Source organism: Scyliorhinus canicula, chromosome 9 (genome assembly GCF_902713615.1).
Source record: "Scyliorhinus canicula chromosome 9, sScyCan1.1, whole genome shotgun sequence".
NCBI classification, from domain to species: Eukaryota; Metazoa; Chordata; class Chondrichthyes; order Carcharhiniformes; family Scyliorhinidae; genus Scyliorhinus; species Scyliorhinus canicula.
The window spans coordinates 190988054-191012733 of NC_052154.1; the positions used below are offsets into that span (position 1 = coordinate 190988054).

Here is a 24680-nt window from a genome sequence, read left to right on the forward strand (position 1 = left end):
ACCCTCCACACACACACACCCTCCATATACACATCCTTCACGCACATACCCTCCATATACATATACACACACAAATACACACACACCCTTCACACACACACACCCTTCACACACACACACCCTCTGCTGTCATCTTCACTTTATGTTTTCCCCATTTATGAAACTGATGCTCATCCATGTGTATTTGAGGGGGAAGGGCTACATCATGTGTCGCTTGCTAATCAATCAATCAATCCTCTTAACAACCAGCCACCCGACGGAAAACTCACTGACCAGGACAGGTTACAAAATTCGGATGAAATTGATTCCTTTTTTGTTTGTGTTTATTTTTTTCAGTTATTGAGATTAACCAGGGACTTCAAACTGTGTCGGGAAATCGACTCGGATCAATGCTGAATGGGGACAGAATAGTTTCTGAACTTTAATTTGACGAGGCCGGGGGAGAGAGTGTTGTTTGAGCGATATTTGGGCTCCAGTGCACTGGAGGGATACGCTGTGTTCAGCAAGAACATGGGCACTCTCAATCTTTCAGATTCGCCCGGCTAAAAATTAATCTCGCAAATAATCAGGGTCTCGGGAGAGGAGAGCGCTAGCAGGGGGCTGGGTAACAAGTCTATGGTTACGTTGTTAACACAGCTTTGTTTTCAAACACTCTCCAAGAATCAAGCCAAGCTCCATTAAGCCAGCGAGCGAACTGACCCGTGGAAAATCATTTAATTCTACCAGAGAAGGGGGATTGATTTAAAATCATTCTAACAGCGCTCGACAACAAGCTGCTTCCAAAATCCACACTGGGGAAGATTGTGCCTGGGTAGGTGTCCCTGATACTATCACAAACTCACAAAGCACAGCAACTTCACATTCACTCACATACACTCTCACACTCACTGTCACATACACATTCACTCACACACACTCTCACACTCACTGTCACACACACATTCACTCACACACACTCTCACACTCACATATACATTCACTCACATACACTCTCATACTCACTGTCACACACATTCACTCACACTCACACACACACTGTCACACACACATTCACTCACACACACTCTCACACTCACATACACATTCACTCACATACACTCTCACACTCACTGTCACACACACATTCACTCACACACACTCTCACACTCACATACACATTCACTCACATACAATCACACTCACTCACTCACACACACACATATACACTCTCATACTGTCACACACACATTCGCTCACTCACACTTTCACACACACTCAAACTCATTCTCATAACCTCTCATTCACTCACTCATACACATTCACACATTTACTCACACACTCTTACACACACACTCACCCACATACACACACACTCACACTCACCCACACACTCACACACACTCACTCATACACACTCTCACTGACGCTCTCTCACGCTCTCACATTCACCCACACACACTCTCACTCATACTCATACACACTCTCGCACTCCCACACACACTCACTTTCATACTCACTCTCGTACTCACAACTCACACTCATTCACACACTCGTTCACATACACACACATATCCCCTTACACACAAGCACACACACACATTCACATTCGCAAACACACCCTTCGCATTTACACTCACTCACATTCACAGACACACACACACATTCACACTCATCCATACACACACACACACAATCACTCACACATTCACACAGACATTCACACACACACATTCACACTCACACACAGACATTCACACAGACATTCACACACACACATTCACACTCACAGACACATTCACACAGACATTCACACACACACACACACATTCACACTCACACACAGACATTCACACACACACTGGACAGCGGTCTCTGTGATGTGGGACTGGCTGCTGTAAATCAGTGCTATTCCTCCCCTCCTCCTCCTCCTCTCTCGCCTTACCTGGTTCTGCGGAGACCATGACAGCTAAAATCACCGGGATTAAATCCATTTGCTTGGTTTGCTTTCAGAGGCTTCCCTGTGACAGCGCTTCACTTTTGTTTGGCAAGTTGAATGGCAGCCCAGCCTGTTGTGGCTCCGCAGCTCCACTGGGCGCTGCAGCTTCCTCCAGGACCAGTCCACCCTGGCTGGGAGGGAGAGGGAGGGAGAGAGGGGAGTGGGAGATGGAGGTCAGGGTGGTGGCGGGTGGGTGGGAGGGGGTAGAAGTTTGTCGCTGGCACATCAATGTTCAGCCACGATGAAGATGGAAAGACCGCAGTGTCGGGTCCGGAAGATGTGCCGAGTTGGCGGGGGCTTGAGTCATTCCACGTTAGAGCGGCGCCGCCTCGCTGCTAGTCCTGTGCATGGATCGAGCAACCGGGAGACTGGGAAAAGATCAGTCCCAGGAACCGGCAAACATGATCGGCAGGGGAGGAGAGAATGGAGCAGCTGAAAAAGTCACTGCTGTGGATAGAGCTGTGCCCAGCCCCCTGCTCCCTCCCAGACACTCAATGAACAGCGCTGGCTGGATGCTGGAGAAAGGGAAGGAGGGAGGGAGGGAAGGAGGGGAGTGTCCCTGAAGAACAGCACCATCAAGTGTAGCCCCCCCCCCCCCCCCAAAGCCCTGTGCACCCCACCCTCCCAAAATAAACACACCGCCTCCGCACAGAGAGCACCCACATGTGACATTTAAAACATCAACATTTATTTCGTTTCTTCCTTAAAGTTACATCGCAGGATCGTCTCTAATTCCAACATCATCTCGGCAAATATATAATGCATTGAATCGTATTTATACACATAGATACAAAATCTGAGGTAGGGCCTCAAGAATGAAGATCTATTTAAATGAACCATGTACAATGTGGATTGATGACAATCGTCCAGAAGAAGTGTCGGGGCACTCATTAACTTAGGTGTGTGCCTGTGTGGATGTGGGATCAGTCGATGATTTTGATGGCCTGATTTGAGGCACATATCTATATCCATAGGCAGTAGTACCCCATATAGAATGCACAGAAATATACATGACATTACGTAAGTAATTAGGAATTAACCTATCCCAAAGATAGGTCCACTTAAAGTGCCTGAAGACACCACATATGCTACATACACGTCACTCACTACACACGGCAAAGTACAGGTTACTCTACATACGTTTCATCAAACAACACCTTTTTATTATTTCTGACGCTGGGACACATCAATAAGGCCAATGCTCAACCTGATGTGTTGAAGGACAATGTGTAAACTTAATAAGAAAAAAAGTACTTCAGCAGCTTCCAACAACCTCCGCTTTGTCAGCACAAACACAATCTGTCTTTAGTACCCACTGCCTGAAGATGGCTTATAGGAAGAGAGCGGGACTGGGAAAAAGTATTGCAATTAACATTAAGGTGCAAAATGACTATATATGTTTTATATTTATATGTATATATATATATATCTATATATAAAGGTAAATATCATAATGTACTTTCTGATTGAAACATAGTTATGTCTCCAGAGCAGGTGCCAGGGAAACAAAGACATAAATGGGTTTTGGTGGGTTTCGACACTGAGTCACATCTATACTCTAGATGGAAATGAATGAAATTATTTATATGTCAAGGATTAGCCATCCCATAAAGGAAGCAAATAAAAAATGAATGGAAAATTTACCTGAGACCCTCTTAACACGAAGACAGACAGACAGAAATATTGACGAAAAATCCCCGGAAGACAATTACTGTAAATTTCAGACTAAACTGTTTTTAAGAAAGTTTTTTTTTTGGTTGAAACTACGCTATGCTCACCATCTCTACATTTTTCATAAGTTACTTAGAGGGACGTGACACCACTACTACTCACTATATGAACACTGCTCACTTTTTTGTTTAAGAAGCATGAACACCTAGAGGCTACATCATAGAATGAAGGAAATACAGTCTGGCCAATTATTGGGGGCAGGAACAACCTACATTGTCTTGGTGTTGCAGAGACTGGGATGACCTCATTAACTTCAAACTCCACTGAAAAGAAATTGAATAGCAAGACTGTACAATGCATTACTTTTAGAAGTTCTTCCAGTATTTGGCAATAGAGTAAGTAGAATTGAACAGTTACATTTTTTTCAGCAGTATACAAAGTGAAAGGGTGGGAGGGGTGAAACTAGAGTGTTCAGGTTGAGACGGCTGGTAGGCACACATCACAGGGCAGATTTTGTAGGAGAGACACTTGTTAGTGAATGGGAGGGAAGGGGAGCGAGTGACATGGGTGGGCAAAACTTAGAATTGGAAGGTGGCAAAAAGAGGTGAGATGGGAGAAAAAGACTGGAGCAAATGCCAAATGAAAAGGCAAACAAAAAAGCAGAGGGCGAGATGACACGGATGATCAGAGTGGAGGAACTATGGATTAACATCCAGTATTGTGGGGTGAGGGGGTGGGGGGGGGGGGGGAGGAGATGGAAAGAGGGGAGTGTGAGCAAGAACAACAAAGGGAAGAAATAGAAAATGGGGAATGTGGACAGATTAGAGGGATGTATGGGTGAATGGTCAAAACTGAAGAAAAAGGAATGGGCAGTATAACAGGGGAGTATGAGAAGGAAAATGATTTTCACAAAGATGAGATCAGAATGTGAGAGTTGTACTAAAATACATGAGATATCCAAATAAGAAAATATGTTAAGTCCATATGTTTATGCAGAGCAGTGGGGAATCCTAGAACTGAGATCCTAATTCCATGTCTTTGGGAGGCAGTTTGAGCCCAAGTGAAGAAGTTCCAAGAGGGTCTATCATATTCTTGTAGCGTTCTCCACGGTGTTGAGTTAAGAAAGGGCCCCAGTCAGGCTGAGGGCTACACACCAGCTTAAGCCTCTGAAAATGCAAAACATAATTTCAGAACAAACACAAAATAATTACCACCTAATTTTAATTACAGCAGAATCATTCATGCATGCTCATGAAGCTCAACATTCGGGTTGCAGATCCACTCGTTGTACCTCTATAAAACTACCGGGGGCCAAATGCATCTTAATCACGAACATGATAGGGATCCATATGACAGAGCAGGCCAGCATTAACCATCCCATCACCATCGACCAGGCTGGGTATTTGTAATTTTCATATGTCAGGGGCTCCCACTGGTAAAAGCTGAAGCAAAGGATGAACTGGAAAATTGAAAGAAATAGATAAGCACATTTATAATTTAGAAAGTGTGATCTACGATAACTATACCAGTTGATCTACTTATTTACCTATCATCCAATAACAGAATCTCCAGGTTCTAAACATCTAACAAAAGTGGGAAAGGACCATCAGATCACTATGCTCATCCTCTTGCCCTTCACAAGAGAGCTTCATGGAACTCATTACTTCAACATCCTACTATCACAGAAAGAATATACTTATTCTTTTCCACCATACCACTGTTTATAGACAACATCCAATACAGCAGAGAACAACTTAGTGGTAAATCAGTGTGGATCAATAGGCAACAATGTTTTACATTATGCATATAGAGGTGTATGACTGAGTCCAAACGCTTATTGCGATCATTGTTGTATTTCATGCAATGTATGTGGTTCACTTACTCATTGCGCATCCAATTTGCATCAATAACAAAATAATTTGCTTTTTTTAGGACCTTTTGCAGTTTTAGGTCACCTCAAAGCACTTCACAATCAATTATGCATTGTGGTCACATGTAAAGGGTGGCCCAGTGGTTGGCACTGATGCCTCACAGCGCCAGGGAACGGGGTTCGATTCCAGCCTTGGGTGACTGACTGTCTGGAGTTCCCGTGTCTACGTGGGTTTCCTCTGGGTCCTCCGATTCCTCCCACAGTCCAAGGATGTGCCGGTTAGGTGGATTGGCTCTGCTAAATTGTCCCTTAGGTGTCCAACATATATGCAGGATAGGCAGGGATACAGGGATACGGCGAGTGTGGTCCTGGGTGAGGTGCCCTTTCAGAGGGTCGGTGACCACCTGATGGGCCGAATGGCCTTCTGCTCTGCAGGAATTCTATGGTTCTATGGTAATGTAAACAAATTGCAGACAGCAAAGGCCCACCATCAGCAATGAGGTAAATGATCCATAAATTATTTTAAGGATGTTAGTTGGGAAATAAACACCAGCAGTAACACACTTTGCCTTCTTTGAACAGCATACTGTATGATCACCTAAGAGATGGGTAGGGTCTCTGAAAGATGATACCTCTGTTGCTTCCATAGGACGGCACTAGAGCATCCGCCAAGATTATGTGTTCAAGGAGTCGAGCTTGAGGGTAAATTAGTGATTCCTGGAAGTCGCTCCTTTTAAATCTTTAATATGTATCCTGAAGGTGGATATTGCTCTCTCTGAGAAGCTACAATGATATCAGGCTATTATTAAGACATCTTGAAGACAATCTCAGATTAATGATACATACTGAATGACTTGTGCGATATGTGTAATTGGTAAACCATATTTCTTGTGATGTACATTTTATTGAATAGCAGTTTTCTCAGGATTGTATACCTACTTCAGGATTTGCTAACGTATTAATTTACGCTCCTGTGATTCAGGACATAATCGAATGCCTTTTGATGATAAAGTGGCCTAATGGTTCAAGATACATTAGATGATGTACCGCATTGTTCTGTCAATATAGGTCCTAAACTTGGGAATTCCCTGCCAACAAGGATATACCATTTTTACAACAATAACCTATATTGATATAATGGTTTCAACATTCCTTCCTGGCTCACAGGAGTGTAATCAGCTGAAAAGAACTGACTTTATCTCTCTGTCTCTCTTCCTCTTTCTTTTGGACATTCCTTAGAACAAACCTCTTTGCTTACACATTTAATCGGCAGTATTTATGTCTCCTATTTTGGTACATTGTTAGTTTTTAGCTGGCTATTTTTCAGGGGAGGACGAAGGCCCGTAAATAGTGAAAACAACAATTAGATTTTCCTGCATCTCCGAATGTTACATACACCATCACTAAAACATGAGTCAACACTCCTTATCCTAAGTTTGGCATATTTGGGAGGAACAGATGACTTTGGTCATATGTTTGCCAACGCTTTTCACCCCTGAAGTTTCCCTTCCAAGTTTGAGAAGGGATCTCATTTGAAACCTACAAAATACTGAAAGGAATAGACAGGGTAGATGCAGGTAAAGTGTTTCCCTGGGCTGGAGGAGTCTAGAACCAGGGAGATGCCATTTAATAATAATCTTTATTAGTGTCACAAGTAGACTTACATTAACACTGCAATGAAGTTACTGTGAAAATCCCCTAGTCGTCACACTCCGGCTCCTGTTCTGGTAGACTGAGGAGAATTCAGAATGTCCAATTCACCTAACAGCACGTCTTTCAGGACTTGTGGGAGGAAACCAGAGCACCCGGAATAAAGCCACGCAGACACGGGGAGAACATGCAGACTCTGCACAGACAGTGACCCAAGCTGGGAATCGAACCTGGGACCCTGGCGCTGTGAAGCAACAGTGCTAACCACTGTGCTACCGTGCCGCCCACTTGGAGGAGAAACTTCTTTACACGGGGGGTTGTGCATCTTTTGAATTCTCTGCCCCAGAGGGCAGTGGAAGCTTAATCATTGAGTGTGTCCAAAACAGAGGTTGATAGATTTATGATCAATAATAGCGCAAAGGGTTATGGGGATGGTGGGTTTACGAGGCATTGAAATGTCCGATCAGCCATGATTGTATTGAATGGCTGATCAGGCTCGATGGGCTGAATGGCCTACTCCTGTTCTTAAGTTCCTATGCCTGGGTCTGCTATAGAAAAAAATAAAAAGGATTGATTGCTATGATTAATTAACAGTTCCATGAGCATTGTGTCATGCAAATGCCAAGAGGGGAGAGATAAATTCGGTTGAACTTAGTCATTTTGCCCATCAATTCATCTCCCCCCGCACAATGTAGACTTCTATTCAGCAAAGGGTGCAATATAACCACAGTTATTTCCATGTCTGGGATTGACCTTGGCTCATGAAGGTATTAGAAGATGTGATACATACTGTAAGAATCGTAGGGGTGACAAAGGCCCAGCAAATTCTCCAGAAATAGCTAGGTTGGAATCCAATCATCATCTCGATATCTTCGCAAAATCGTTGCAAGCCTGTTAGTACAGAAATGCAATATTAACCCTTCGGTCGGGATTCGGAATGCTGGGAATGAAGGGAATTAACAATTGTGACTTTCCCCCGCCTCTCTGAGATGCTGCAAGACTTGGGGGGGGGGGGGGATAATCTAACAATTGGGGTGTGATAGTGAGAGAAACATGGCTCGCCTAAATTAAATTCAAACAACTCACAAACAGCGCTCAAAAAGGGCGGCCATGTTCGGGTTCCTGCAGAGAGGCAGCTTCAAAGAGTTACCAAAACTTGAGTGAAGCTGCAGTCAACCCAGAGTCAGTCAGGGACCAGCTCCGTATAGTGTGGCTCTTGATCACTACAGCCCCACTGGGTAATCCCAAGCAAGCCACAAAGAACTGTCAGGGCGGTTTATTCATTTATATATTTTTTTATTCGTGCATGGGCGCGGGTGTTGCTGGCTGGGCCAGCATTTATTGCCCATTCCTAATTTCCCCTTGAAGGGGCAGTTAAGTCAACCACATTGCCACATACAGGCCAGACCAGGTAAGGATGGCAGATTTCCTTCTCTAAAGGATATTAGTGAACCAGATGGCTTTTTACGACAATGGTTCCATCATTAGACTTTTAATTCCAGATTTTTAGCGAATTCAAATTTCACCATCTGCAGTGGTGGGATTTGAACCTCAGATCCCAGAGCAGTACCCTGGATTACTGGTCCAGTGACAATCCCACTTTGCCACCGCGTTTTCTGTCCGGAAGCATGGATTGCCCAATCTTCCATTCCCCTCCCAACAGAACCATGTTTGACTTGGGGAGGGGTAGATGCAATGCTGCTGACAGACCCCCCCCCCCCCCCCCACCCCCTGATGGCCAATGCGGTCTGGCAGGAACACAGACCTGTTCTATCCATGGGTGTGGCTGAAAAAAGTGCATTTTTATCTAGAGAATTGGGAGATGTCCTATTGGGTTTGTTCATATAATTATTGAATTGTGGGGGGGGGGGGGGGGGGGGGGGGTAATAATCCGCGTGTGTCTCAGTTGTGAGCTCCTTTGGCCAATATCTACCGTTTGCTCACCTGCTTAAACAAAGCAGGGTTTGGAAAGCCAAGGTCCGTTTTGTCTAGCATGGCAACTGGGCAGCTGACACGGTGATAATGTGCTTCCTGCTTCAATGCTGCTATTATGATTGCTTTCCTCTCCATCGTTCAAAAAGCCTGTCTGTTGTGGGGGTTACTCGGATGGCAGTGCTGCACATTTTGCATTGCCTGTCTGAAGGGCTGCACTGAGCTCCGATGCTCTTGTGCCTGCCCCTGTGATATAAATATCTTGGCAGCTGTTTCCACACCGACACTGCTCCATGGGCTAGGAGCACAGCAGTGCCGAGGGAACCACACACATGTGTGAAGTGTCAGTGGTCTGCATTATGCATATAATACCGGGTGGATTTATTATTGATTATTGAAATCTTATTGAAAATCCCGCTTGGAAATGCCAGCTTGCTCGAGTTTCTCCGCTGTCATGGAGGGCGGATGTTTGCAGAACGGGCGCCACCCAGTGGCGAATGCCGGTTTTCCATGAAATGAAAAAATGAAATGAAAATCGCTTTATTGTCACCAGTAGGCTTCAATGAAGTTACTGTGAAAAGCCCCTAGACGCCACATTCCAGCGCCTGTCCGGGGAGGCTGGTACGGGAATCGAACCGTGCTGCTGGCCTGCTTGGTCTGCTTTAAAAGCCAGCGATTTAGCCCAGTGAGCTAAACCAGCCCCTGGCTGGCTGCATCTCGATTGGAGCCAATGGGACTGTGCATCAGGCGGGCGCTGGGTGGTTTGAACGGGCAGCCAAGACCATGTCACCCATTGTGCATCGCTGCCCAAGGTAAATTTCCAGCCCCCTGCCCTGCACAGCTTTGGGTTGTGGGGGTGAGACCCACGCAGACGCGGGAGGAATGTGCAAACTCCACACGGACAGTGGCCCGGGTCGAACCCGGGTCCTCGGCGCTGTGAGGCAGCAGTGCTAACCACTGCTCCACCGTGCCGCCCTTCAGCTACAGATTAGGGAGGATCTTTTAACCTCCCCAGACCACGGCCACCCCCCAGCACATCTGTGAATGATGTGGACTACCATTCCGACTTACTCCCACCTGCTCAGCAGCTTTGAGTAGCGATCCAGTCCTGTAATATGAGCTAACAGGGCCCAAGGACCATGTATGACCAGGCACCCCCAGCCCAAGTTAAAATCGAGGCAACATGTTCCCCTTTTGCACACTTGCACCTTATTCCATTTCAATTGGAACAATATGTAACACTGCAAATATTCTTCAGACCAATATGATGTAAAGTTTCATTGGCCAATGTCCCTCACATATTTTAAAGTGCCTGGCAGTCTCTGAAATACTCTGAAAGTGTTGACATGGAGGCAAGCATGGCACCTATTTACACACAGCGGGTCTCCCACACAGCCAATGGGATGAATGATCAGTTGGTCTGTTTATTTGATGACAGGAGCACATCTGTTTCTCTTCAGCCACAAGATCATTTCTGTTCACCTGAACAGGTTCTTCAATTCAATGTTGCATCGGAAAATGCAACCTCCTTTCTTCCAAACTGTGCTGAAGTATCGGAAAAGAAGCACAAAAAAGATTCACGAGAATGGTTCCGGGGGTGAGGGTCTTCAGTTATGGAAATAGACTGGAGAAGCTGGGACTGTTCTGCTTGGACAGAAGAAGGCGCAGAGATTTGTCTTACCGTGTGTATATATATAGACGAAACTCCGACTCGTTACAATATTACAATGCTGAGCAGGGAATAGGAGGCTGTATATTTGTGCGTGTATCAAAGCATGAGGGGCCTGGACAAAAGTAGCTGGGGAGAAGCAGTTCCCGCCCATGCAATGATTGAGGACGAGAGGGCACACATTTCCAGTAATTGGCAAAAAACGAAATGAGGAAAAACATATTCGCACAGTGGCATGCACTGCCCGAGAGTGTGGCGGATGCAGGTTCAGTCGAAGTTGGGAATGTTAGCTAAAAGGAAGAACGTGCAGGGTTATGGGGAGGAGACAGGAGGATGGTGCGCAGTGAATTCAGTATTCAGAGAGGTGGTGAGAACATGATGGGTCAAACCCTCATTTTACACTGTAACAACTCAGGGCTTCAGCCTGATGAGTCCTGATCCCTGAGGTAGGGCGTGACACCCACGTCCTTCAGCCTCAGAGGCAAGAGAGCTGCCATTGAGCTAAACTGACAGACACAGGGACATCTGAAGAAACAAATCAGAGCAGTAATTCACCACAATCATCACATTATGCACAACATGATTCTACTAATCAGTTGTAAAAAGCCCAAACTGTTTTGCCTACAGGTAGAGGATTAAAAGAAGGTATGTGGGTTGGTTTATTCCAATTACAATTAACAATGCGTCATTAGCTGGCTTTTTAAATGCAGCATTCTCCCGTAATATGGCCGAGAAAGTTATCAAAGTGACTAATTAGTCACTGTGGAGCAGACAAAGGGAAAAACTCTGGGCAAAATGTTGAATTGACTCGCTTTGCATTGTGTTATGGAATTACTCTCAATTCAATTATCCTTGTGAAAACAGATTTATACAAACAGTGAAATGGATTTCACAAAATATTGATCGCGTAAGCTTAATGGTTTTTGCAGGATCAGTACCAACTAAGAACAAAACTTGATTAGCTAGATTGGTCTTACCATATATATATGAAACTCCAACTAGTTCAAATATTGCAATGATGACCAGGGAATAGGAGGCTGCGTATGTGTCCACCAGCTGCAGCATGTAGATCCCACTCTAATATCACAAAATAAATCTGTAAATATTTTGCATTGTGCAAATTTTCATGACAATATTAAAATTAGTCGGTACAAATGTTTGGAAACCGTCAGCCATTTCCGTCTCAAAAGAAATCCCTTCAAAAGAACTGGGGTTACATAACAGGAAGGAATAAGGCGGAATCAAAGCACATTTGTGGATAAGTGCGTAGAAAATGGGAGCATGAGTCGCCCTGTCTACCTCTTGAGCCTCCTTCGCCAGTCAATTAAATCATGGCTGATACGAATCGGCCTTAACTCCACTTTCCTGCGTGCCCCCATAACCCTTTACCTCCTTGTGAATAAAAGATAGATATCCTTTAGAATGAAGAATTCAGTTCTAAGGAAGGCAGTTTAACTTCAGCTGCCCGTGACTGCATTAACACAAGTTACACCGCCCCCTCTTTGATCTAAACTCAGTCTACCCTCGATTCCTTGATTTAATTTCAGAGAGTGCCATTTAAAAGCAGCGTTTGATCGGAGTGCCCACTGAATCTTGGAGTCCCTCCAGCGCAGAAGTAAGCCATTTGGCCCATTGAGTCTGCACCGACGCTCTGAAAGAGCACCCTACCTAGGCCTTACTCCCCCACCCTTTCCCTGTAACCCCATACCTTTGGACACTTAGCATGGCCAATCCACCTAACCTGCACATCTTTGGACTGTGGGAGGAAACCGGAGCACCCGGAGGAAACCCACGTAGACATGGGGAGAACGTGCAGACTCCGCACAGACAGTCACCCAATGTCGGAATTGAACCCATGTCCCTGGCTCTGTGAGACAGCAGTGCTAACCACTGTGCCACTATGCCGTCACTATAGCAAACATTTGGGATTTTCGCCCATCGTAACACTTACAGTTGTTTCCTACATTTCAGTGAATATTTGAATTGGAGGTTGTTAGATTTTTCAATTAATCTTTAGGTTTAAAGGAAGAAATTGCGAGGCATCTGGATAGAAATTGTCCCATTGGGCAGACGCAGCATGGGTTCGTAAAGGGCAGGTCATGCCTAACTAATTTAGTGGAATTTTTTGAGGACATTACCAGTGCAGTAGATAACGGGGAGCCGATGGATGTGGTATATCTGGATTTCCAGAAAGCCTTTGACAAGGTGCCACACAAAAGGTTGCTGCATAAGATAAAGATGCATGGCATTAAGGGTAAAGTAGTATGGATAGAGGATTGGTTAATTAATAGAAAGCAAAGAGTGGGAATTAATGGGTGTTTCTCTGGTTGGCAATCAGTAGCTAGTGGTGTCCCTCAGGGATCCGTGTTGAGCCCACAATTGTTCACAATTTATATAGATGATTTGGAGTTGGGGACCAAGGACAATGTGTCCAAGTTTGCAGATGACACTAAGATGAGTGGTAAAGCAAAAAGTGCAGAGGATACTGGAAGTCTGCAGAGGGATTTGGATAGGTTAAGTGAATGGGCTAGGGTCTGGCAGATGGAATACAATGTTGACAAATGTGAGGTTATCAATTTTGGTAGGAATAACAGCAAATGGGATTATTATTTAAACGATAAAATATTAAAGCATGCCGCTGTTCAGAGAGACTTGGGTGTGCTAGTGCATGAGTCACAGAAGGTTGGTTTACAAGTGCAACAGGTGATTAAGAAGGCAAATGGAATTTTGTCCTTCATTGCTAGAGGGATGGAGTTTAAGACTAGGGAGGTTATGTTGCAATTGTATAAGGTGTTAGTGAGGCCACACCTGGAGTCTTGTGTTCAGTTTTGGTCTCCTTACTTGAGAAAGGACGTACTGGCACTGGAGGGTGTGCAGAGGAGATTCACTAGGTTAATCCCAGAGCTGAAGGGGTTGGATTACGAGGAGAGGTTGAGTAGACTGGGACTGTACTCATTGGAATTTAGAAGGATGAGGGGGGATCTTATAGAAACATTTAAAATTATGAAGGGAATAGATAGGATAGATGCGGGCAGGTTGTTTCCACTGGCGGGTGACAGCAGAACTAGGGGACATAGCCTCAAAATAAGGGGAAGTAGATTTAGGACTGAGTTTAGGAGGAACTTCTTCACCCAAAGGGTTGTGAATCTATGGAATTCCTTGCCCAGTGAAGCAGTTGAGTCTCCTTCATTACATGTTTTTAAGGTAAAGATAGATAGTTTTTTGAAGAATAAAGGGATTAAGGGTTATGGTGTTTGGGCCGGAAAGTGGAGCTGAGTCCACAAAAGATCAGCCATGATCTCATTGAATGGCGGAGCAGGCTCGAGGGGCCAGATGGCCTACTCCTGCTCCTAGTTCTTATGTTCTTATGTTCTTATGTTCTTATGTTTCTAGGATGTGAGCACGTTATCAATGAGTGCTAAAACCTATTAACTATAGGCAGATGGGCTGAAAGTTTAAGCACCTGCACCCAAGCATATTTGTATTTTTCCTGAGCATATCTTCAATCAGCTTAAAATTGATCAGTAATCAATCCACATATGAGTGCTTGTACAGGTATGTCCGAATCCTGAACAATGTAAGAGAGAACAGTGCTGTGTCTGTAAATGTACACTAACACAGTAACCAGAGGTGCAGGGTGTCACAATGGTGTGCACTAAAGGCAGCAACTCAGCATTGGTTGATCAATATAGCGTCAAGCTATACATATACCACATGCCCCCACGAATCTCAGCAATAGGCATTAGAGGGTAAATTCTGCACATTGTCACCCTCAGCTGATTGATTGCAGTGACAGCAATTAACATTGCAATGAAGTTACAGTGAAAAGCCCCTAGTCGCCACGTTCCGGCGCCTGTTCGGGTGCACAGAGGGAGAATTCAGAATGTCCAAATTACCTAATAGCACGTCTTTCGGGACTTGTGGGAGGAAACCGGAGCACCCGGAGGGAACCCACGCAGACACGGGGAGAACGTGCAGACTCCGCACAGACAGTCACCCAAGCCGGGAATCGAACCGGGACCTTGGCTTCTTCCACACACTCTACCAAATGACACAGGAATCCAACATCCCCTGGGCCCAGCAGGTCCTTTCCAGGTACCGTGGCCTGTGTGAAGATATTGGCACCTAACGAATGCTGCTTCTTTACTGACGGTAATAATCATAAACTAATAAAGACCGAGAAAAATGCCCAGTGTATTTCAACCCATTTCTCCGATTGCAATCATGGGGGTGAAAGGTCGTATGTGTGGCAGTAAGGCTAATGCTTAAGGAGTGTGCGGTAATTGTGATAAGAGAGGCAAACTGAGAGATGTAAGTGGAAGGTAGGGTGGGCTTTATGAAACAATTGAGGAATTGTAGGCATTCGTACCAAAAGTATATAATATAATATAATAATCTTTATTGTCACAAGTAGGCTTACATTAACATTGCAATGAAGTTACTGTGAAAAGCCCCTAGTTGCCACATTCCGGCGCCTGTTCGGGTACACAGAGGGAGAATTCAGAATGTCCAAATTACTGAACAGCATGTCTTTCGGGACTTGTAGGAGGAAACGGGAGCACCCAGAGGAAATCCACGCAGACACGGGGAGAACATGCAGACTCCGCACAGACAGTCACCCAAGCAAGGAATCGAACCTGGACCCTGGAGCTGTGAAGTAACAGTGCTACCCACTGTGCTACCGTGCAGCCCGTATAGCCTGAAGCCTTAGCAATGTGAGGCTTACTTTAACAAGTTGAAGAGTGCGGGGAGAGTGGCAAGCAGCCCTTCCCTGACCCAGCAAAGGTGTTTTCACTTTTTTCCTGTTCTCAAAAGCAGTTGTGTCGAGCTGCCAGAGCTATGAAAAGCAGGCTTGCCCAACTCCATGCAGACCGCGCAAAGTTGCAGAATATTCAATTTACTGATATTTGGAAGGTGCTGTAAAGCTGGCTGTCCAGTCACAGCCTGGCTCCCCCCTGAATTTGCTGGTAAGCCTATCAGCAGCAAATGGAATGAGAAACCAGCCTGTGATTGGCCAAGCAGCAATGTGGGAACACATGTCTTGAAGAGTTCCTGGAGCGCCAGGCAGCTGGAGCAAAGGATTATCACATTTTCAGAGTGAACAAGCACCCAGGACACTGCAGTCAAGAGCAGCGGCCAGAGAAATGCTCCCTTCCCCGAGGTGTATCCGATCTTCCCCTGCTCCTCTCGTAGTCTCTCCTTACCCCTGTCCTCTCCAGGTTCCTGCTTTGTCTGGATACTGTACCCCCACCCACTCTCCCACCCCATTCTTCTATCTCTCTGCTCTTCTCCTACAGTGTACTGCTTCTCTTTCTCTGCCCCCCCCCCCCCACCCCCCTCTCCGGCCCCCATGCCATCCCCATGCTCTGGCAGTGACAGAGTATCGTAATTGTATCTAATTGGTCAAACACATTTTATCTCAAAAGAAGTCCAACACTGCCCGTGCTGGAAAGGAACATCTTATCTTCTTTAGCTTCAAGGGCAAGGGTGGCATGATGGCACAGTGATTAGCACTGCTGTCTCACAGTGCCAGGGACCGGGGTTCAATTCCAACCTTGCGTGACTGTGTGGAGTTTGCACATTCTCCCCGTGACTACCTGTATTTCCTCTGGGAGCTCGGTTTCCCCCCCACAAGTCAAAAGGTGCGGTTAGGTGAATTGGCCATGCTAAATTGTACTTTAGTGTCCAAAGATTGGGTGGGGTTATCGGGCTAGGGCGGGGGAGTGGGCCTAGATAGGGCATTCTTTCAGAGGGTCTGCGCAGACTCGATGGGTCGAATGGCCTCCTTCTGCATTGTAGGGATTCTCTGATTCTAAAATTTGGTGGTGCGTAAAGTGGGTGGAGATCAAGGAAATCACGGCTCTTTGTACATAATGCCATGGGAGATTCAATATTCAGCAATGGAGTTCAATTACTGGAGGTGTCAGGGGTGGGGATCTTAGTGGATGGGAGGGGCAATCATGGTCGGATTTGGAGCTGTCAAGAAGGCACCTTGGCTTCCTGGTCTACTGTTTCTAACAACAACCTACATTTATATAGCAACTTTGATACAGAAACATCCCATGCACTGGCTTGCAGGACAATTATCAATCAAAACCTCAGATCGGAGACACTAAGTCAGATGCCAAAAGCTTGATAAATTTCAAGGAATGCCTAAAAGGAGGAGAGTTAGAGAGCTGGAGAAATTTAGTTTGAGCCTCGGCAGCTGAAGGCATGGTTGTTACTGCTGGAGCACTGAAATCAGTGGGTAGGAGTACCTGTACTACCACCGTCTCAAGGGAAACCGAGGATGGGCAATAAATGCTGGCCAGTGGCGCCCACACAATCATGAATGAATCTTAAAAAATAGTCGATTTGGAAATGTGGCCAATGCATTTTCTTATAGCTCACTGGGACTCATCTGCCGCCATTGCTCAAAGGAGATAGACGGAGAGATTTCTGGCTGCTGAGATTTACTGCATTGGCTGAAATTGGGACAATATCTTACCTGGGTAACCATGGGAATACCCATGAAGAAGAAAATCACACAGCAGACTAACGTGAAGAGTGGCTTCTTGGGTCGCAGGTATCCAGGGAATTCATCCACTACTGAAGTCACGATGGTCTCCAGGGTTGCAAACTTGGATTTAATTGGGGGAAAATAGGTAAATTACACACATGATTGCAAAGTTACCTTCCCCGTCATTCACATTTACTCTCTGTTTAGAGCTACTCAAATCTGGCAACGCACCTGTACTCGTAAAATGAAACACGTGCAGACAACACTCATTTAGACCATAATCATAGAAGGTGACATGTTTAACGTTTGAAGTAAAAGGAGATGAAAGTGTCAAGCGGGTTTTTAACTTGTCACCCAGATCTAACCCGCGTTACGGATCAGCCAACGTTATAGAAACTATTGAAATCGGTGGAAATGAAAGCTGGGTGTTTGTGGTAAAGTGCAAACAACTCCCAGCGGCAAGTCCGCATCCGTACAGCACATTGAAAATTTATTTTTTATCAGCAATTTCCTACAATATAAGAGATTTCACTACTTCACTGACTGAGAAGCGCTTTGGCAAATCCAGCTGCTGTGAAAGGTGCTACGCAAATGCAAGTTCTTCCTTTCTTTTTTATTTCTATGTGCGGTTCGCACTGGGGGTAACATTGAGAGCCGGGGCAAAACGGCATGAAGTGCTGGAAACACCTGAGCAGGCCAGGCAGCCTCTACAGCAAAAGGTGAGGCAGTGGCGTAGTGGTATTGTCACTAGAGATGCAGTGACCTAGAGTCACGCTCTGCGGGCCAGGGTTCGAATCCCGCCATGACTGATGGTGAAATTTAAATTCAATAAAAAAAATCTGGAATTAAAAATATAGTGTGGGTGGCACGTGGTGCAGTGGTTAGCACTGGGACTACGGTGCTGAGGACCCTGGTTCGAATCCTGGCCTTAGGTCACTGCCTGTGTGGAGTTTGCACATTCGCCCCGTGTCTGCGTGGGTCTCACCCCCACAACCCAAAGATGTGCAGGTTAGGTGGAATGGCCATGCTAAATTGCCCCTTAATTGGGAAAAAAGAATTGGGTACTCTAAAGTTATAAAAAAAAGTCTAGTGAAATAAAATGAAAATCACTTATTGTCACGAGTAGGCTTCAATGAAGTTACTGTGAAAAGCCCCTAGTTGCCACATTCCGGCACCTGTCTGAGGAAGCTGGTACGGGAATTGAACCGTGCTGCTGGCCTGCTTGGTCTGCTTTAAAACCAGCGATTTAGCTGAGTGAGCTAAACCAGCCCCTTTTGATCAGAGAAGGTGACATTGTAGATTGTTGTGAAAACCCACCTGTTTCACTAATGTCCTTCAGGGAAGGAAATCTGCCGTCCTTACCTGGTCTGGCCTACACGTGACTCTGGTGCCACAACAATGTGGTTGACTCTTAAATGCCCTCAGGAATGGGCAATAAATGCCGGTCCAGCCAGCGACTCCCGCATCGCATTAATACATTTTTTAAATGTCACCAACATGGACTCTTTTGGTCAAGACAGCAGATATTACTGATGAATGGTAACATGAGCAGCTGAATATTTTCACTTTCTTTTTCTGATTTGCAATATTGAACAATGTGCTAACTCCCCTTTAGACTTCAGAGGATGGGGACTGATTGTAGAGCTGGAACCTGAGCACATGGTGCGGACCATAAGGCATTCAAACTGAATGCTGTCAAATCTCATGTTGCTAATGTTGTTAATGAAGGTTCATTTTTTTTATTTGTTCATGGGTTGTGGGCGTCGCTGGCTGGGCCAGCTTTGATTGCCCATCCCTGAGGGAATTTTAGAGTCAACTACACTGCTGGGGGTCTGAACTCATATCTCGGGCAGCATTTCATTCCCTCACGGGAACTGGATGGATTTTTCCGACAATTGCCAATGGCTTCAATTTATAATTCCAGATTTTTATTGAATTCAAATTCCACCAGTTGCAATAGTGGGATTCGAACCCGGGACCCCACAGCATTACCTTGGGTCTCTGGATTACTAGTCCAGTGACAATACCACTACGCCACTGCCTCCCCTGCTATTGTCTGTCAGAGGTGATTGTCTGAGGGAAGTGTGGATGATGTAAGTGGAATCAGTCAGTAAGCTCTGGGCCATTGCGGTTCACATCTGGTGCAACCCTAGAACCATCCTTGGACAGCACCACACCAACACCATCTTCTGTAAAAGGCATAGAACCTTAATTATCACTTGTCTTCCCTCTCCAAAGATTGCCTTATTTTTCTTTGTTATTTATGATTATAAGAGATACTCAAGACAATGTTAATCTTCGGGAAGGGTTCAGTTTAAAACCCTGCCTCATTTCATACCTCCTTAGCTGCAGAGCAGCTAAGAATCATGTGGAATGCTTAAGGAGGTGGGTTAGATTTAAATTATCTCCCGTTTCATCTTCCACAAACCTCTGTGAAATATCCAACTCATGAATTGTTGCCGGTGAAGCGTCATGAGATGTATTATAATGTTAAAGGTGCTATATAAATGGAAGTTGTTGTTGAAGTAGAACAAAAACATGCAGAATATATAACGAGAAATAATAATTGCTTATTGTCACGAGTAGGCTTCAATGAAGTTACTGTGAAAAGCCCCTAGTCACCACATTCCGGCGCCTGTTCGGGGAGGCTGGTACGGGAATACGTGGTTGGAGGGAGAGTTCAAACAAATGTTGCACAGTGGCTAAATCTGTGAGGCCGATACCTGCTGCCTCACGGCGCCGAGGACCCGGGTTCGATCATGGCCCTGGATGACTGTCCGTGTGGAGATTGCCCATTCTCCCCGTGTCTGCGTGGGTCTCACCCCCACATCCCAAAAAGGGTAGGTAAATTGGCCATGCCAAATTTCCCATTAATTGGAATAAAAACTATTTGGGTACTCTAAATTTATACAAAAAACTTAACCACAAGATATATTCCTTCAGAAAACTTGATGCATTCTAACAGATGATCCATTGTCACAGTAATGCTGTAAACTACATTCTGGACTGCAGCTAAAATTTAACAATGCCAATCAGTAGTAGGGGGTCAGGGCCATCGCACTGTGTTCGACGCCCAGCCCAAATCCCATTTTGCGGCTCTCCCTCTATTAGAACATAGAACAGTACAGCACAGAACAGGCCCTTCGGCCCTCGATATTGTGCCGAGCAATGATCACCCTACTTAAACCCACGTATCCACCCTATACCCGTAACCCAACAATCCCCCCATTAACCTTACACTACGGGCAATTTATCATGGCCAATCCACCTAACCCGCACATCTTTGGACTGTGGGAGGAAACCGGAGCACCCGGAGGAAACCCACGCACACACGGGGAGGACGTGCAGACTCCACACAGACAGTGACCCAGCCGGGAATCGAACCTGGGACCCTGGAGCTGTGAAGCATTGATGCTAACCACCATGCTACCGTGAGGCCCCAATATTCTCCCAGCATAGCGGGGTTTGCGGCAGGCGCAACGCGGCCGGTGAATCGCCCCCGTGATGTTTGTTTGGCGAGCCGGTACGGATAGGGTGGGCCAAATGGCCTCCTACTGCACCGGGAAAAAAAGAACACAAGGAAATAACACCCTTCCGCAAATTGGACAGAATTGACTGGACGTTAACAAGTAATTTAAATGTGCATTTCAGTTAATTTGATTGTACTATATAATACATATTATTTTAATTAAAGTTTATCAATGATCTGATGATATAATTCAATATTAATAAAAAGTTTAGTGCAAGAGACAAAACATTACTCCTTCATCTTTAGAAGCTGAATATAAATGCTGAGATCAGAATGGTAAATTTACTGAGCCCCTGCTCCCAGCAGGAGGCCGCGTTTGAAGGAGGCACAGGCTGCAGAGTCAGACTTGGTTCAAACATTGCTGCTTGCTGCGATTGTTGCATTGGTGAATTCGTCCCACTGTCTCCTATCTGCGAGTGCTCCCAAATCAAATGAGTTTCAGTGCTTTGAACTTTCAGCGGCCGGTCATCCGAACGGAAAAATCGCCCGGAACCTGCCATCCATCGGAAATATCGTTCCGTCACTTCAAAGGATTGGTTGGTGAGCGAAATGGAAATGTGATAGAGACGCCTTGAAGGAAATCAGCATCCTTCGTCTTGATGTGCTTCAGAACCCCACCCCCCCCCCCCCCCACCCCGCTCGCCAAAACCCAAATACGTTAGACCAGGGGCAAAGCAACAAACAAAAACGCCCAAATCATACTCTGTGGGCAGGGTGTTGGTGAACCGCAACTGTTTGGTGTTGTCTTTGTGGTATTATTATACATGCCAGTAAAGTAAGGGTTAATAAAATGCACACAGATAGCCACTAGAGGGAGCTAGTCTCGGAAGTATATAAGGGATGATGCTGAGCCTTGTGGGACAGAAAGAAGGTTGGAGTCAGTGGTAGGAGCAGGAGCTGGCTAGGACTGAAGATAGTGAGGGAGCAAGAGGGTAGTTTATTATGTTAGAGAGTTAGATGTTAGATGAGTATAATGAGTATAGTTTATGTGAGAACACTCAACTGTTTATTTCTTAGGGATAAGTGTCAAATCCAGTTAGTAGTGTTCAATAAAATAATTTTGTTGGTTTACAATTCTCGTTGTTCTCTGATCAACACTACATATCGAAGCCAGGCAAGGCAGAGAAGAACACAGTGTTCCCTTAACATTTGATCCTAAATCCAAAGAGAACAGAAGAACAATTGCCACAGAGTTTAGATAAATGGAGGGAGAACAGGTGGGGTCCTGCATGGGCTGAGACTTACCATTGTGTCCAATCCAAGTGTTAGAAGCATCAGAAAGAAAATTATAGCCCAGAACGGGGATAAAGGAAGTCTTGTTAAAGCCTCTGGGTACACCACAAACGCAATACCTGGACCTGGAACAAAGAATTGCACTTGTTAAACATAACCTCAGCAACACATGATGAATTGGACTCTCCACCCACTCCACCAGCTGAGGCACAGGGATGGAACCTCCCTCCTGCCCTTATGGAGCCCCTCTAACCTCAGTTGCATTTCTCATCCCAGGGCCCTGAAATGTACAGGTGGAGACGGGTGCACCTGTCTGGGTGTGGATGGAAATGTTTCAACCTTCACACTTAGAAGGAATGATTTGATCTATGGAATGAAATCCATTATCCAATCTCGAACTGAAACAAGAGATATCGGAATTTTGTTTGTAGGTGACTGAACGATTCAAAACTAACAAAATGTCAGCGAGAACTGGGTGAAAATCCTGGAACTCCCTCCCTAACAGCACTGTGGGTGTACTTACACCACCATGGGCTGCAGCGGTTAAGCAGCTCACTACCCCATCTTAAGGGCAATCTGGGATGAAAAGCAAATGTGGGCCTTGCCAGCGATGTCCACGTCCTGTGAATGAATAGAAAGAAGTAGCACCATACCACAAACTGGCAATGATTGAGTGGAAATAAATGCAGGCAGGGGTGTGTGGACCGCGGGCCCAGAGAATCACAACGACTGGAGAATTCCGGCCCTTGTTTCAGGCTTCGCCCAATTGGTATTTAATTCAAATTGCTGCATTTTATTCAACAAAGTGTACCTGAACCTTTTCATAGAATTTACAGTGCAGAAGGAGGCCATTCGGCCCATCGAGTCTGCACCAGCTCTTGGAAAGAGCACCCTACCCAAGCCCATACCTCCACCCTATCCCCATAACCCAGTAACCCCACCCAGCACTAAGGAGAATTTGGGCCCTAAGGGCAACTTAGCATAGCCAATCCACCTAACCTGTAAATCTTTGGACTGTGGGAGGAAACCGGAGCACCCAGAGGAAACCCACGCACACACAGGGAGAACATGCAGACTTCACACAGACAGTGACCCAAGCCGGGATTCGAACCTGGGACCCTGGAGCTGTGAAGCATTTGTGCTAACCACCATGCTACCGTGCTGCCCTTAACCTCTTACATGTTGTAATTTTCCTGAACCAGAAGCATACGATTTCCATTACATTTGCACTTGGCTACTTTCTGAAGACAGTTTCACTGATTCCAACTGCCCACTTACACCCCCAATTCGTCTCTTTTCTGACCTGTGGCATTTGAAGGCTGGCATGTGTGTGTGTGTGTGTGTGCATATTCATTTTTACTCTTTCTTGGGATATGGCATTATTGGCAAGACCTGTGTTTCTGGCCGTCCCTAACTCCCTTCAGGTGATGGTGAGCTTCCTTCTTGAACCAATGCCATCCGTGTGGCAAAAGTACACCCACAGTGCTGCTGAATAGGAAGTTCCAGGGTTAGACTCAGCGATGATGAAGGAACAACAATTGGAGTGATCAAGGCCGTTAAATATCGCGAGAGAGCTATCACGAGATTTGCGATACTCGGAACACCCCGCCAGATCTAACGTGATCTTGCGAGGTGTCGCGATCGCTGGCCGAGATCCAGATTTAGACATTAATGGCTCACTTAAGTATGTCGCCACCCAATTCTCCCGAGGCCCAGGAACGAACGTCCGCACCTGAGAGACCTTACCATGGCGCCGTGGACCAGGCATAATGGCACCTGGGGGGCCACCAGAGGCACCTGCCACCTGGGCACCCTGGAAGTGCCACACTGGCATTGCCAGCGTGTCTGGGTGGCACTGCCAGGCTCGTAGGGGCACTGCTAAGGTGCCAGAGTGCCAGGTTTCCCATGCCAGGGGTTGGGCCTTAGGTGCCCTGCCTTAAGAGGTGGGATGAGAATGAGCTCAACGACACCCAAGGTCTGTTGGGTGGTCTGGAGGCCATGGTGGGGAGTCCATGGTGGGGGGGGTTGAGTGATCGGGGAGGCATTTATAAATGGCGCCCCTATCATTTCTGAGCTCATCAATGCAGGAAGTGATAAGTGTGGCCTCGGAGGTGCGTCCTTCAGTAAGGCCAAAAAAAAAGTCCCATTTTCTAGCGGGGTCGTTCTCGGTGCTGTAGGCGTTGAGAAACTCTGCCATACGCACCCAAAATGGGACTCTGTTCTTTGGGTGGTAAATTGCAGCCAATGTATTTCCAAATGAGGATGGTGTGTGACTGGGAGGGGAACTGTTGTCAGTGTGCACCAGTGGTGGAGGGAGTGAATCTTTAAGGTTTGAGATGGGTGCTGATCCAGCAAGTGACTTTGTATTGAATGATGTTGAGCTTCTTGAATGTTGTTGGAGCTTCACTCAGACAGGCACTGTATTCCATCATCCAGGCACTGTATTCCAATATCCAAGCACTGTATTCCATCATCCAGGCACTGTATTCCATCATCCAGGCACTGTATTCCATCATCCAGGCACTGTATTCCATCATCCAGGCACTGTGTTCCATCATCCAGGCACTGTATTCCAATATCCAAGCACTGTATTCCAATATCCAGGCACTGTATTCCAATATCCAGGCACTGTATTCCATCATCCAGGCACTG

General features: G+C 45.8%; 2 protein-coding genes across 7 annotated transcripts in view; both read right to left on the bottom strand.

Annotated features, from left to right (window-relative positions):
* Nucleotides 1–2532, bottom strand: part of LOC119971968 (protein kinase C-binding protein NELL1-like) — a 926238-nt gene extending 923706 nt beyond the window's left edge. For 3 of the 5 annotated variants that reach the window (XM_038808349.1, XM_038808352.1, XM_038808350.1), the window contains exon 1: nt 1922–2527. In XM_038808349.1, coding sequence (XP_038664277.1) covers nt 1922–1970 — 49 coding nt within the window. In that variant the 5' untranslated portion in view covers nt 1971–2527. Of the gene's footprint in view, nt 1–1921 lie in introns of all 5 variants that reach the window. The other 2 variants (XM_038808351.1, XM_038808348.1) reach the window with 2 other exon arrangements.
* A 109-nt stretch (nt 2533–2641) lies between these two features.
* Nucleotides 2642–24680, bottom strand: part of slc6a5 (solute carrier family 6 member 5) — a 57010-nt gene continuing 34971 nt past the window's right edge. For both annotated transcript variants that reach the window (XM_038808354.1, XM_038808353.1), the window contains 6 exons: nt 22041–22153; nt 17255–17386; nt 11745–11844; nt 7957–8057; nt 4938–5105; nt 2642–4812 (listed from right to left, as the gene is read on the bottom strand). In XM_038808354.1, the coding sequence (XP_038664282.1) occupies nt 4657–4812; nt 4938–5105; nt 7957–8057; nt 11745–11844; nt 17255–17386; nt 22041–22153 (770 nt within the window). In that variant the 3' untranslated portion in view covers nt 2642–4656. The remainder of the gene's footprint in view (nt 4813–4937; nt 5106–7956; nt 8058–11744; nt 11845–17254; nt 17387–22040; nt 22154–24680) is intronic.